At 42.1% G+C, this 13,856-nt stretch overlaps 2 protein-coding genes across 4 annotated transcripts; both read right to left on the minus strand.

Annotated features, from left to right (window-relative positions):
• Nucleotides 1-31: 31 nt before the first annotated feature.
• Nucleotides 32-10,032, minus strand: LOC125013109 (sodium-coupled neutral amino acid transporter 3-like). Of its 3 annotated transcripts, XM_047593437.1 has the most exons (17): nt 9,723-10,027; nt 8,261-8,384; nt 6,460-6,556; nt 6,275-6,356; nt 6,040-6,155; nt 5,035-5,108; nt 4,850-4,942; nt 4,674-4,755; nt 4,486-4,568; nt 4,261-4,319; nt 4,051-4,173; nt 3,472-3,551; nt 3,279-3,379; nt 2,990-3,114; nt 1,707-1,851; nt 1,470-1,573; nt 32-1,366 (listed from the first exon to the last, which is right to left on the minus strand). In XM_047593437.1, the coding sequence occupies exons 3-17, from the start codon at nt 6,498-6,500 to the stop codon at nt 1,262-1,264; spliced, it is 1,413 nt and encodes a 470-aa protein (XP_047449393.1). In that variant the 5' UTR covers nt 6,501-6,556; nt 8,261-8,384; nt 9,723-10,027; the 3' UTR covers nt 32-1,261. The 3 variants fall into 3 exon arrangements, with proteins under 3 accessions (XP_047449393.1, XP_047449414.1, XP_047449403.1); XM_047593458.1 differs by lacking the exon at nt 8,261-8,384 and having other exon boundaries at nt 9,723-10,032; XM_047593447.1 differs by lacking the exon at nt 9,723-10,027 and having other exon boundaries at nt 8,261-8,470.
• Nucleotides 10,033-10,731: 699 nt separating this feature from the next.
• On the minus strand, nt 10,732-13,669 carry apex2 (APEX nuclease (apurinic/apyrimidinic endonuclease) 2). The gene is made up of 6 exons (XM_047593485.1): nt 13,474-13,669; nt 13,282-13,365; nt 12,900-13,080; nt 12,668-12,811; nt 12,350-12,419; nt 10,732-11,966 (listed from the first exon to the last, which is right to left on the minus strand). Exons 1-6 carry the CDS (start codon nt 13,586-13,588, stop codon nt 10,872-10,874), a joined length of 1,689 nt encoding a protein of 562 aa, XP_047449441.1. The 5' UTR covers nt 13,589-13,669; the 3' UTR covers nt 10,732-10,871.
• Between the last annotated feature and the right edge of the window lie 187 nt (nt 13,670-13,856).

The following is a 13,856-nucleotide window of genomic DNA, read 5'->3' on the forward strand; positions in this document are numbered from 1 at the left end:
GATGTCGATTAAAACCCGACACAACCTCATGTACAAATGAAAGACATATTTTATTAACAGATATATTCAGTTAATTTATAAATGTACAGGATTCATAACAAAATGAACAGAATGTTTTGACAAATAAAAAAAAAAAAAGTGAAGTCATTTTAACTTAGACCCTATAGGTCTTTATTTAGCCTACTATAGTTTATAGTCTCTGGGAATGATGAGCATTTCCAACACTGTGTGTTACAATTTTTAATTATCTTTTGTTGAGCACGATAAAAAAAAAAAAAAAAAAACATTAAAAAATAATGTCTGTCTCTTAGTGTGACACACAATAAATACATTATTTGGTTTGCAGCTGTGGCTTCAAGTTAGATAAAATCTTTGTTTCTTTTCTGTGTTTCTACAAATCTCTTCTCTGTGTCTGTTCACACACACTGTTGTCAGTAACTCTCTGCTTAACCTTCATGAACAGTAGCGATAAAGTGTATCGTATTTGTTGGATCAGCGGCCACTGCCGACGTGGCTTTGAAGGTAACTGCCTTTTTAAGTAATTTTAATGCCACATTAAACACATGATTAAACCTAATGTAAATATCACTGGCGAAATGAAGGGAAATGTTTGTGTGTTACTGCAAGTCAACCCTCACCGGGTGCCTGGGGCTGAATTTAACAGATGTCTAAATAAATACGACTGCATGGTCAAGTTTGCCAGTTTTAAAACTAACGCAGCAGTTAAATAAAGAAATGGCTGGTTCCGTTTGGTAAACATAGGTGGGAAAAACAAACTGATTGTCTGACAATACTATCAAATTGAGGTCCTGTAAAATCTAAGAAGGTAGGGAAGTAGATTGGAAGGATGTTGGCAGTGACTGAGCTATTCCAGGGAACTGTACACATCCATTGTCTAAAATGGGATTTCCATTTTAGTCATGCTGTTCCCTTTAATTATTTTGCTGCCATTCTACACATGACCCCAAACAACATCCTCACTCTGGGCCGTGTCAGGGTTTATTCAGACAGAGCACATTACTTTGCATTCTCACTCATCGATGTTCTCGTCGTCACTGCGGATCGTTTGGTTTGGCCCGTCACATGTCAAACCACCTTCTTTTTATTTTTGAGTGCTGGCAAAGGTTCTTCTCCTATCCTTCGTCTTTTTCAGCCAAACATTCCTGTTTGGCTTTGGATGCGAACTCTGCAGGTCGGGGTAATTTAACGAGAGGGCGAGCTTTGGCTGATAGTTGGTAGTACCTCTATTCCGTCATGGCAACTAGTGCCCTCCCCCACTCCGGGATTCACCAGTCACCCAGTCAGTGATGATAAATGATATACTCATGATCATAAAGATGAATCCCAATACAGCAAAGCATGCAGCCTGCAGGCGTGGAAGAAGAGAACACAATATCTGGATCAACAACACATCCAAAACAATGCATGGAAAATATTTATCTTTGTTTGCAGAAGGAACTGAGTTGTACCTGAATCTTTGGTCTTGACCGTAAAGGCTCCTGGTCTTCAGGAACAATCCGAACATAGAAGATGCCGGGTAGGATGAAAATGAGGCTCGGCGCAGATGTGGCTCCTGCAGATGATGGAGAGAGAGGTGAGCTCATTTAAGGCAGTGACAAATCAGCTATTACACAGTTTACAGAAGATATAGTTCACACTCCAGTATCAGCAGCGAAGCCCTGACCATTCCTCTAGTTTAGACATACCGATGATGCCGAAGATGTCGCGGATGGAGGGCACGGAAATAACAAGCACGTTGACCGTGAAGAGGAGGCAAAATGCAATGGCGATGTGTCTGCCCCAGTGGAAAGGCTTGTCAGGGAACAAGATCTGAAGCACGGCCCTACGAATCTGTAGAGAGAAGGAAATGAAAAACTTCAAAGTAACTGCTGCTCGTGTTCATTACAGGTGACACTCCTGTTTCATTTAGCTCAACCCAAGCTGCTGACAATTTGGCACGTTCAGTTCTTTCTGTCACTTGCTGAAGGCAAAATAGCTGCTTTCATATCCAGTGGTGACACCCTGTTGTTCAACATGCTTGAAAGTTTCAGCCCACAGAGTGACATTTATCTCTGTGCCGTAATTCAAAAAGTGAGTGAAATAGTGAGATCAGAAGATGGATACCACTCTCATATCCTCATTATGTAACTAGCTTAGGTACAAACAGCTACGTTACAGCTACAGCTACAGAATCTTTGCTAATTTGGTTGCAAATCTAAATGAAGTTATGTTTTTGCTCATCTGCTGTGTGTCCTCAGTTGAGCCTTCAAATGTGTAGTTTTTCCATCCATTATCAAAACTGCCCCCATTCAAAGGTCATTTGCTAATTTAATGGAAATAAAGTTTAAAAATGTCTGCACAGTCAACACACAATTGAAACAGAGACAGGTGGCCTGAAGGGTTTCACTCTGCCTGCCACAGCGCACCAGTGTCTTCACATACAGAAATATTCCTATTGTTTGAGACACAGATGTGACGTATTGGCTACCTTACGAGCGTCTAATGTGTGCACTGTGTGGTAGAATTCTATCTTATGCAAATGCGGATATAAACTAATTGTGCTAAAAATATTTAACAGTCCCGTCAACCGGTTTGGTTTCAAAAACAAATTCTTCATCAGAAGTAGTGAATGTCACATGTGGAGTACCACTTGGAACAACACTAAGTCCACTACTTTACTTTACTGCTCAAGTGTTTAATCACTATATAAATAACAACCTATGCACATGTAAGCATCCAATTAAAAGAAGTCTTGAGATTTTTATAGGGCTGAAACTACAAATTACTTTTATTTTTATCACACTGTGTAATCAAATGTTGTTTATGGCCACTCACAGTCTGAATAATTCTGAGTCTCTTCTTGTTGGGTTGAATGTTAATGTGTAGATCGTTTCCGAACCACAAGAGATTCTGTTCTGTTTTTTTTTTTGTTGGTTTTTTTCTATGTATATTCTATATTAATATCTCACATGTTGAAATAATGTCTTACCGGGAAGAGGACCACCGGGACAGTCAGAGTGACAGCAACCAGGACAGCCAGACGCACACAGAGAACCAGGACATCCAGAGGGTCCACACGGCTGTAGGTGTGTAACAGCTCTGGCTCCACATTGCCTACCAACAGAGAAGCATCCAGGCCTTGACATCTCTCACACAGAGAGTAATTCCTCATTCACAACACTGCAACGTGCATATGGGCTCAGGGTACAAGTGGGTCATTCATTTCTAACCTCACATCATCGGAATAAAGTGACCATTGACTCTAAGAGGTTTCTTACCATAAAAGGTGAGGTAACCAAAAAGAGCCGTCAGCAGGTACATGGCAAACATGGCCAGGATGGAGATGTTGGCCACAGTCTGCATGCGCTTCTTGGTGGCGCTATGGTAAAACCAAGAGGGAAAAAAACATTCATTCATCACAGTTCTATGTGTGTCAAAAAGACTGAAAGGGATTATGACGTTCTGACATACTTTCGTAGTTCAGTGTAGATTGGTAGAACCTCTGGGTGGCAGACAAAAGCGAATGCCAAGATTGGGATGGTGTATGCCGTCTAGAAGCCAAAACACAAATGTAAAGGCCTGTGAGTGACACAGTAATGCTTATTAGAGGTGGTGTCTTGTGGTGTTGGGCAACACAGTGTTGTTAGTGGGGACCTTCAGGTCCTATGAGTTGAGGGGAGGGGCCTCTATGGATCATCCCGCAGATACTTGATCTTGATCTTGGTCAACACCTTGTGTTTTTTTTAATTAATTTAATTTTAATAGTTCCTAAACCATTTCTGTGTGTGTCTGTGTCATTACTATGGGGTGGGGGATGGCTTGTCTGGTCTAGGTGGGTGGTACATGTCTAAGTAACAGCCCCATGAATGCCAGGTCCAAAACTTTCCCAGCAGAACACTGAATTGTCACAGTACATGGTCGATGATATTTACTTCTCCTTTCTGTGGTCACAGTGTTGTGCTTGATTGATGTATGTAGCGGTGAAGCTGTTGTGCTGACCATGAAACAAAAACACACATAACAGTTCAGGAAAGTGTTTTCCTCTCTGACCTGTGAGTTGACGGTGAAGAACTTGGCCTCACAGAAGTCTTCTGGTGCTGTTTTATTAAGAGTGAGGTTATGATGGTCCTCTTCTTGTATTGGACAGCTGATGTTGAATTTCTTGTATATAACCTGGTGAGACACACCCTCAGGTTAATTTAAGACAAATATTTAATGGAAGATCAGCTGGTTAATTCATATTCATCTTTGCTGACTCACCGAAATGAGGAAGAACACCATGCAGGAGAGGGAGAAGCCACTTGTATAGCCAAGATAACCTGTATGAAAACAACAAGATGCCTAATTATTTGTTTGTAAACTGCAGACAGTAATTTCAGACCAGGACATGGAAAATGAACTAAATGTGTAGAGGTGACAGGATGTGGTGACAGCACGTGTAATATGACACAAAGAAAATGTGACAACAGAATGAAAAAAACATACCAAGTTGTTTCATGAGTGCTAGAGGAAGGATGATGGCAAGACTAACAATGATGATCAAGTAGTTTCCCTCCAAGAACCACTCTCTAAGAGACAGCCAGGCAAACAGATGAAAACATATGTATACCACCAAACAGAAATGTCGTACTGCTGTAGGTGAGTCTACACCAGAAGATAACTTTTACACTCACCCTGTGTTTTCATGTTTACCCAGGAAAGCTTGAATAACCAGTGGAAGCTCTGACTTTACGATGAAGAGGTAGCTAGACATTGCTAAAAAAGAAACGGCGTGCAACTGCGTCAGACTTAAAGGTTTAATGACAAATATTAGATGGAGAATTACAGGGAGGAAATGGGATGACATTACCTCCGATATTGTGTACTGTAATGATGCAGGCTGCCAGGACTTTCCCTGGGTTTCCAAAAGCCCGATTCCCGAGCTGCTCGTAAGCCCGTATGCCTGAAGACACATAAGCATTATATAAGCACGCGATGAGTTATGAACACACGCACAACATGAAGTTATATGTCTTTAACCAAGCGCCGCCTTACCGACAACTCCAGCACATTTCAGCAGGAGATGAATTGAATACGCAGACAGAATAGCAATGCACACTAACAGGATTCTGAAACAACACAAGAGGGAGATCTGTTGGGACGTATTCATTTAAAGTACGGGCAAAAGAATAAACACTTTTTAGCAATTCTTATGACTATTGTTTTTTTGTTTTGTTTTGTTTTTTTTAACCAGCCCACACAAGGGATTGTTTGATTTAGTGAGACTGGCTCTCTCCAAACCTGCCACACTCCCCCTCCCAGTCTGCCACATAGCACAGTACTGATCCAAGCAGGCGTGTCTTGGAACTGATCGCTAGGGTCTATATTTAACCACTCAATCTGATTTAGAGAAGCTGCGTGTGTATGAGCTCTAATGTACATTCTGACAGGTCAGGGTTCGTGCAGTAGCAGCTGTGTGCAGCAATAGGAGCAAAACTATGCCTTACAGCTCGCACAGACACACAAACAGATACGCTGTCTTCTCGCCGCTGCCACACATTGGTGAGAGTCACATGAAACACACACACACACACATACACACACACACTCATGTGGCCTTACTTTTGACCTTATAAGGGCCCTCTATTGACTATATCCATCCTGTTTTCACCAGTGCGAACTTATTCTGGTGTTAACTTTCATCCAGATGACAATAATGGTTATTTATAATTAAATTTTAAACATACACAAATACAGAAAACAATGCTTATTTGCTAAAATGACTTCAGTTTGTGAGAATCTTAACTACAGTGCATAAACTGAAACGCTGGCATGACCATCAAGCTCTAGAAGTGTGGACATTTGGCTTCGCCTGAACAGGAACTCTAAATCACAAGAAGCTGAAGTGGACGTACACTTTCCCCCTTTTGCGTTAAAGACGTCAACACTGTGTCATGGGCAAACAAGTACACATGTGGGATCGTACGAACCGCAAGCACTGACAAAAGACACAAAGTTCAGCCAAATTTTGGGGTTTGTGTGTTTGGCTTCCATACTCACAGAAATAGAATGATTCCGGTGTTGGACATCGCAAAAGCCAATCCCAGAATTCCACTGCCCATTATGGCGTTGCTGAGGTTGAAGACGGACATGCCAAACGAAGTCTTTCCCTCGAACTGCAGTGAGAGGATGTCACACAGACTGTTTGGTTGATGGACTGGAATCATGTAAATGGCACCAGCAGCGTTTACTGGATCTCACAACAGCAAACATATGGCAGTGAAAAAGCACTCACGTCCGTAAAGTGGATTTCTTTCTTTGCTCCGGTTTTATGAGGGAGAAACTCGTCATGTTCCATTGCCTCGACGCCATCAAACCTACGATGGAAAATGAATATAACGACAATAATGTTGAACTTTAACCGCATTTCGTGTAATAAGATGCACCTATCAAGTCATTATTGATCGCTGGGGAGCTCACCCATCATCTCTGCTGTGTCCGTTTATCTTCTGAAGCTCCATTCTTGGTTGATTTGCTTGTGCTCGACTGAAAGAATCCTCTTCAAACTCTCAAATGGCTGAAAGTGCAGAACACAGATGTTTGGATTATGATATACTTACCTACTACCAAAAAAAGAACTCCCGTTAATGTGAAAATCATTAAAGCAGCTGGGGTTGTTGTTACATAACATACGTAACAGTCCAGCTACACGCATGCACCGGCGTCGCCAACTTTCCGTAATTGGTGAAAAAACAAAAGGAAAATGCGGGTAGGCTGAGGCGGCTCTGTGTCTTTAACTCCTTTAAATTGCTCCTGCGTGTATTACTTTTTTTGTGTGTGTGATCTGTCTTAACTTGTTAGATGTGACACAAGAGATGTCAGAGTGGAAGCTGAAGGAGAAAGGTGACAAATTTATGATGTAAGGCATTGGCTCTGGCCTGCAGTAGAATAAATGTAGAGTAAAGTTACAGTGGCAGCCTGGGAAGGATGTTTAAATGTCCACTGCTTCTTAAAGGTGTACTTGCACCGCTGAGAGAAGCACAGCGCTGAAGAAACACAGAATATCACTAATATAACACAAACTGGGTAAAATGCCACGGGCCTATTAATAAAGTCTTCAGACATAGCGCTGCAATTTTTCTTCCTTGCCAAGAACAGCATGAATGTTGCATTTTTTTTTCTTTCTTGGCAATGTAGAAAAAAACTGGGTGTTGCTTTTCTTTTCCCTAGTTTAGACACAGAAGGCAGTTTCAGAAAATGTGGCAGGTTTTCTTTGGGTGCCAGCCCACGTAAAGCTTGTGTGACACGTAAGGCTTTAAGTAACAAATGTTGTCAGAGGACTTATGTTGCTCTAATCTGTTGTGGGCCACACAAAGCTTGGCATGGACACTCTCTGGGAATGAGCGTAGGTCTGTTGCCCCTGCCGTGGGGTCATGGGATACTTCCCTTCGCTGTGGGTGAAAGTGCCCTCAGGATTTTTGCATCCGACCCCTAAAGACACTCTTGTGCTACATTTTGCCATTCCTTGAGAGTTTCACACAAAACTGAAATTTTCTATGTTCCTACGCTCGGCACTGAACAGCCCGGCTGAGGGGGAATTATCCACACGGCTCGGTGCTTGATAGCAGTGGGATAAACAAAGGGTTCCTGTGTAAATGGGGCTATTTAGTCTAAATGCAGAGTAGCCTTTTCCCTTCACACTGGCCTCAGGTCAAGTTTGGTCAGAGCAACTTTCTTCAGCCGCATACTCGACGACTTTCCCATGGCCCGCAGCCACCACGGACCGACAAATCATAGACTGAACGTTAGTTTGTAATTTAACATTCGGCCAAAAGGCAGTTTAGATGGATTGGCTGCCTCAACACACACTGAGAAAGGCAGACTTGACTATTGAGCTACGCATTGCACGGCAAAACATAGGTAGGGGGTGAAGGAACCAGACAAACCTGGTTAAGTCAGATCTTGTTTCATGTTAATTATTTAATTTGCCGGAGGGCAGTTCTAACACAGAGGGAAAAAGTGGGTTAAAGCTGATTGTACGAAAACATCTAAAAATACTCATGTGCATTCCATCAACATACTTAAGCGATACACTAAACAGTACGTTACAGTTCCACCAACGAACAAAGCATGTTGACTTAAATAGAGTAGCCATTACTGCTTTTACTATCCAGCCACATGGCTTCTGTCTGACGCAAGACTAGCATACTATTGACAGCCCTTCCCTTCTCTTCCTTCTCATCTGCAAGGACACATCCACACATTTTTGTCGGCAACTTACCCCGGGGATCAGGAAGAAGGCTAGTTTTCTTTGTTTTGTATGAATCCTTGTCCAATTTAGTTCAGCATTTAGGTTCTTCTAATGTTTACGTGTGAGCTTGTTCTTGAAAGACTCTCCAAAGCTCCTTGGTAGTGAAGAGAGGAGAGTGAAAGGGATTAGAAGCTGGAGAGAAAGAGAGAGAGAGAGAGAGCAACCGGGAAATGGGAACACCCAGACCTTAACCCTTTGTTACACCAGTGTGTGCACTGAGCTGGTGTGAACGTGAGTGTCTGCGCAGAGGGAATGAATTATTTGCAGTTTTCAGAGACAATGTGAAGTTCAAGGGGGATTAGCATCCCAGACAGTCTTCAGTCAGGGGGGTTTTCTGGTGTCCATACAAGAGGCTAATCATGCCATTACAGCTTGTGCGAGCAGAAAGGAGGGGTGAAGCAGATGTCATCCGAGGTGGGTTTTGTTACAGCATGTGCGGATACTTACTGACAGTTTGCATCCTGCTGGAAGTCGTAGTGATGGTAATTAGCTTAGGAGATAAGTGCTGTTTTAAGATTGCTCGCATGTGATTGTGCTCCCGAGTGGAAACATTGTGTGCGCTTGATTCAAAACAAATGGCGAGACCTGAACTGCCATGCAATTAACAAGCGACGTGCCACGACACAGAAAACCGAGGGCAGCTTATCAATGCAAATAAAACAACAAGTATATGTGTGCATTATATATAAATATATTCCCATCATCTATAACCACTTGTCCTCGGGAGGGTCGTGGTGGTGGTGGGGTGGGGGGCAATGCTGTTGTCCTGGATACGGTGTGAGTTCTCAGAGATGACATTTCAGTTGGTTGATAAAATCCAAGTATGACTGCACACCCAAGAAACACCCACATTTCCTTTATCTCACCATGACACAAATCCTTTACTGGAAAAAAGCATCTTTCTCTTGTTTAAAGACTGTATTTGTTGTAGAGCTAAAGCACACAGTTGGCTCAGTTTTACAAACATGCTAATAAAATTTTTATAATATATATAATTAACATTTTCGGTAATGGAAGCAGAGAATCCATAGTGGTTTATAGTGGTTTTTGTTGACAGTGAGAACAGGTTGGGAATAAACATGAGAATGACGATATACACAGATAAGGTGAATCTCAATAGTGAAAATGTCAGTGAACTTAAACGATGACTTAAAAGAAATGTGAGACACTGTCACATGAGAGTGAAAACTTGAGTAAAATATATACGTATATATATATATATATTTAAACTGGACATTTAAAATCTACGCTATGTTTCCAACAACCATGTCAGGCAGACTACAAATGTCAGTATAAACACAGGCAACAGCTTAAGGGACAAATTCAATTGAAAATGAATCAGGGTGTCCCTTATTTTAACTGTAAATATTAGAGAGCAGAGTCAGTTGCTTTACTCATCAGTAAAATGCCGGTATGCGGGCCTGTTGCTTACCTTTCTTATAAGCATCAGTCGGATGAATGTCTTCAGTAAACAAACTAAAGTAATAGTACACAAGTTAAAACATGCAAGCTGGTTCTTGTTCAAAATCGTCTCTCCACGTGGTGCGGGAAAATGGAGGCGGAGGAAGCTGTTAGGCGCGTAGAGAAATTTCCTGTTATGTCACAAGAGAAGTGGCTGCCTGTGTTTTATCTTTTTTTTTGTCAGCCTGATCAGGCCCCATGTGGCGGCCTGATGCTTTATGACACAGAATGATCTAATTGTGCATATTTGCACACTGGCAGCATTTATGTCTTCGCCTCGGGAGAATGTTTTAGAACACTGAAGCCGTAATGAAAACACTGTGCTCACCGACATTCATTACAGCAGTTGTCTTGTGAGTGTCAATGAAACGTGCTGTGGAAAGTTACTTCTCCTTTTTTCCTGAGGTTCAGCTTTGCTCTGTGGACTCACTAACATTGCCATCTAGTGGGCGCAGACATTATACAAACAAACGAGTCAGCATCAGCTCCCTGGATGTGTTGAAACTGGCAATTAAATAAAAAATAAAAAAAAAAAACATCTTTGACCATCAGAAACCACAAGATGTGAATTAACAATTCTTACACTCATGGAAGGGGAACAAGAAATGATGCAACTGAATGACATTTTTTTTTTTTTTTTGATTACTCATTGTCCCAACAATGACTTTCACACCTTGAGTGCTTAATCTGTGAAACAGCAGAAAATATCATCTTCCCAGATGAAAAAGATAAGGACTTTAAATTGCTTGGTTCGTGTAACCACTTCTGTAAAAATTCAAGAGAACAGAGAAAATAAAAATAAAATAAGACCAAAGTCTGGAGAAGTTTAAAATAGAGAAAACCAACTCCTATACTTGAATACCTGGAACCTCTGGGAATTTAGCATTGTTTGAAAAACCGCTGCACATTTATTTTCCGATGATCAACTGGTTGTCTAACTGTTCGAAATTGAGAAACAAATTTAAAAAACAACATCATGGTGATATAAAATTATCATTTTTTTATTAAACTGAAAAAAGTGGACAATAAAAAACATGAATAAGAAACGTAGGACGTCTATACAGTAATGTTTCAACACTTGTCTGAGTGAGAGGTTTTGCTGGTCCTTACAGTGAACATTTTATTTCCCCCTGTCAACCCATGCAAAGAAATTACATCGAGCCTCTGGGTTGGAAGTGTGTCCCTGAGGACGGGCACACACAAAAAACTGCTTGCCCATGTTCGGCCCTTCTTTTTTGACAGTGCGAAGCACACAGGGCTCCCCGTGGACCTTACAGCTGGGCGCCGCAGGCGGTCCGTGGAGCACCGACTTCCAAAACACTTGTGATGCCCCTTTCTTGGCTTCCGGGTGTCCCCCAGTTGGCTTAGGGGCTGAATGTTGTGTCTTTGTCTGTTTGTCTGTTTCGGCCGTGGAGCTGTGGGTGCAGAGCTGTGGTGAGCCATCAAGGTCAGTATGTTCAGGTTTGGTGCCTGCGACTGGGGACGCTTTCCCAGTTGTTGATGTAACTTTATCTACACCAAGTGCTTTTTCTGCCTGCCTGACGTTTGTTTGTGCGGGTTTAAAAAACGAAAGGAGGCTGCCCTGCGGTTTCAAGGAGCCATTAACTGTTTTAATCTTTTTCCCCTTAGAGGCGACACAGTCTGATTTTAATAACCGCTTTTTACCACAGACATTTCCATCAGCCAGCGGGTTTAAATTCTCCCTCCTTTCTTCCTCTTCTTGAGATGCAGGTAAGGCGTCCTTCTGCTCTGACTGAGTTGATTTTTGGTCCATTTTAACGAGGAAACGTGAGAGTTTCTGCTGTTTGCCGGCGAACTCTGGCAGGTAGCGAGTACAGAGAGGAGGAGGCTTGGAGCTGGGAAGGAGAGAGCAGCTCAGTTGTCCCCACACGGGGCAGTGGTCTGACCCTTCTACCTCTGGCATGATATCTGCTGCCACAAACTGCTCCTTGGCCAGCTGGCAGTCTGCAAATATATAGTCAATGCGTGTGCCGTAGTTGGTCTGCCGCGCTCCAGTAAGGGTGGACCAGCACGTGAAGGCATTCGTGCGAGTTGGGTGGAAATAGCGGAAGGTATCCACAAATTTTCCGTCACGCAAGGGATCTGTTACCACCGATTCATCGTCGGGTTCTTCCTCATCCTGGTTCTGTTCTTGTCTGCCGCTTCGCAGAAAGCCATTCAGCCATTTCCTCCCAGGGTTTTCACCGAAATCCTCCTGGGTGATGAGAATGTCATTGTTAGGAACAATGACACCGAATCCGTTATCGTATGTAATGTTATTTTCTTCCTGACATTTTGGGAATATGCATATTTGCTTTGCTGCTGAAACAAATAACACTCGTGTCACACTCGCATGCTCATTAAATATGCAGCTAAACCTCGAATTTTATCTTAAACTTCCCAGGCTCATTAATGAACACAAACGTTAGTTTCATAGATGCTCACGGGCGATAACATTTTGTACGGCAATGTCACTGTTAGGGATTTCTGTTACCTTTCTGTTAGATGCTGTGGAGACATAGCAAAATGTTGGTCTATTCCTTTAAGCAGGTAACAAGAAAACATTTTCCAATGACTGTATTCTAAACTTTTACTTACAATATCAGTGGGGTCACAGTGGTCTATTGGCCGGTGGGATGTGTTTACATCTCCCAAAATGATCACATGACTGAAAAGAGAAAAAAACAAAACGAATTGTTCCATTATAAAACACGGTCATTTGCAAATTCAGATTTTTTCAATATAATGTTTCTTGTACAACACCCTGAATTACTTTGAGATGCTTATAATAACATTTAACACCTGCCAAACTGTCATTAGCAGTGTGACTGTGCTAAAGCTTAAATGTTACATATATTAGAAGACACCCATGCGTGTTCAATTTGTGGTAAAACCAGGATACACCTGCGCTCTCACCTCCCGTCTTTCAGTAAAGCTTCAGCCCGACACTGAAGCAACTTGTAGAACTGCAGTTTGAACTGCTTTCGTTCAGGTTTTTCAGGGTCAGCCCTTGGACAGTATACGTTAATTACTGTAACACTTTGCTCTTTGTCCTTACCCCTGTGAAGGAAAAACAGAGTCAGGGACAGGCACAAAATTGTACTATCAACAAACACTAAAAACTTCAATGTACTGTGGTTACGCTTACATGATTCTGTGCTTAGTGATAACCGCCCGTCCTTCATTGTCCAAAAGTTGCAGCTCCTCACTTGAAAAGTCGGCGTGGTCACCGTAGCTTCCAACAGCACCCTCGTGATTGGTCAGCAGACCTGTGAGACCCTCCTCAGCAGCAAACGGAGTGGCACTGTCCTTACAGTAAGTAGCAACCCCTGTGCACATCAGGAATGGGACATGCAGTTTAGCAATATCAGCAGCAACTATAGTGTTACAGTGTTATTAATAACTTTCACAAAGTTTTTTATTGGAACCGACAGTAACAAACATGCATGTTTTCCGTGGAAGAGGAAAATTAAAAGGAAACAACGATGTCATAAAGGCAGAAAACAAGTTGTTATAAGAATGTAATCAACCTGAGTAGCCGCTGCGTCCTCGACTGTAGCTGAAATAGGAGTTGTAACCGTCAACAATGGCAGTTCTTTCATCTAGCAAGTCTCCTGCGGGAGATAAATGGGTTTGAGTTTTTTATTATGTTTACAACAGACTGTGGTGCACAGAACCTGACAGTTCCCGCGTTTTCACAGCTGCTGCACCTAATCACTTACTTGTCACCTTAGTCTCCTGAACGCAGATAATGTCTGCGTCCAGTGAGTCCAGGATACTTTTTATACCGCCCTTAAAAGTCCTGATGCCATTTATGTTCCAAGTAACGATCCTCATTTTGACTGCAATGGACCAGAGACGCTAAAGCGAGTGTGCAACACCGGAAGTAAAACGGAAGTCAAGGAAACTCAAGCGGAAGTAGATTTCGACACTAACATTTGGATATTTATATACACCTTTGTTTAAAAAATTAAATATAATTTTCTGTGTTTTCAGATTTAGCGTTTAATTTGTGTGTGTGTAGATTGAAAACGCAAGCCGTATCCAGACAAATACAGAAAATAAAGACAATGCTCGGTGCAGTTGCATTGCCCCGTTGCTAAGC

Source organism: Mugil cephalus, chromosome 1 (genome assembly GCF_022458985.1).
Source record: "Mugil cephalus isolate CIBA_MC_2020 chromosome 1, CIBA_Mcephalus_1.1, whole genome shotgun sequence".
NCBI classification, from domain to species: Eukaryota; Metazoa; Chordata; class Actinopteri; order Mugiliformes; family Mugilidae; genus Mugil; species Mugil cephalus.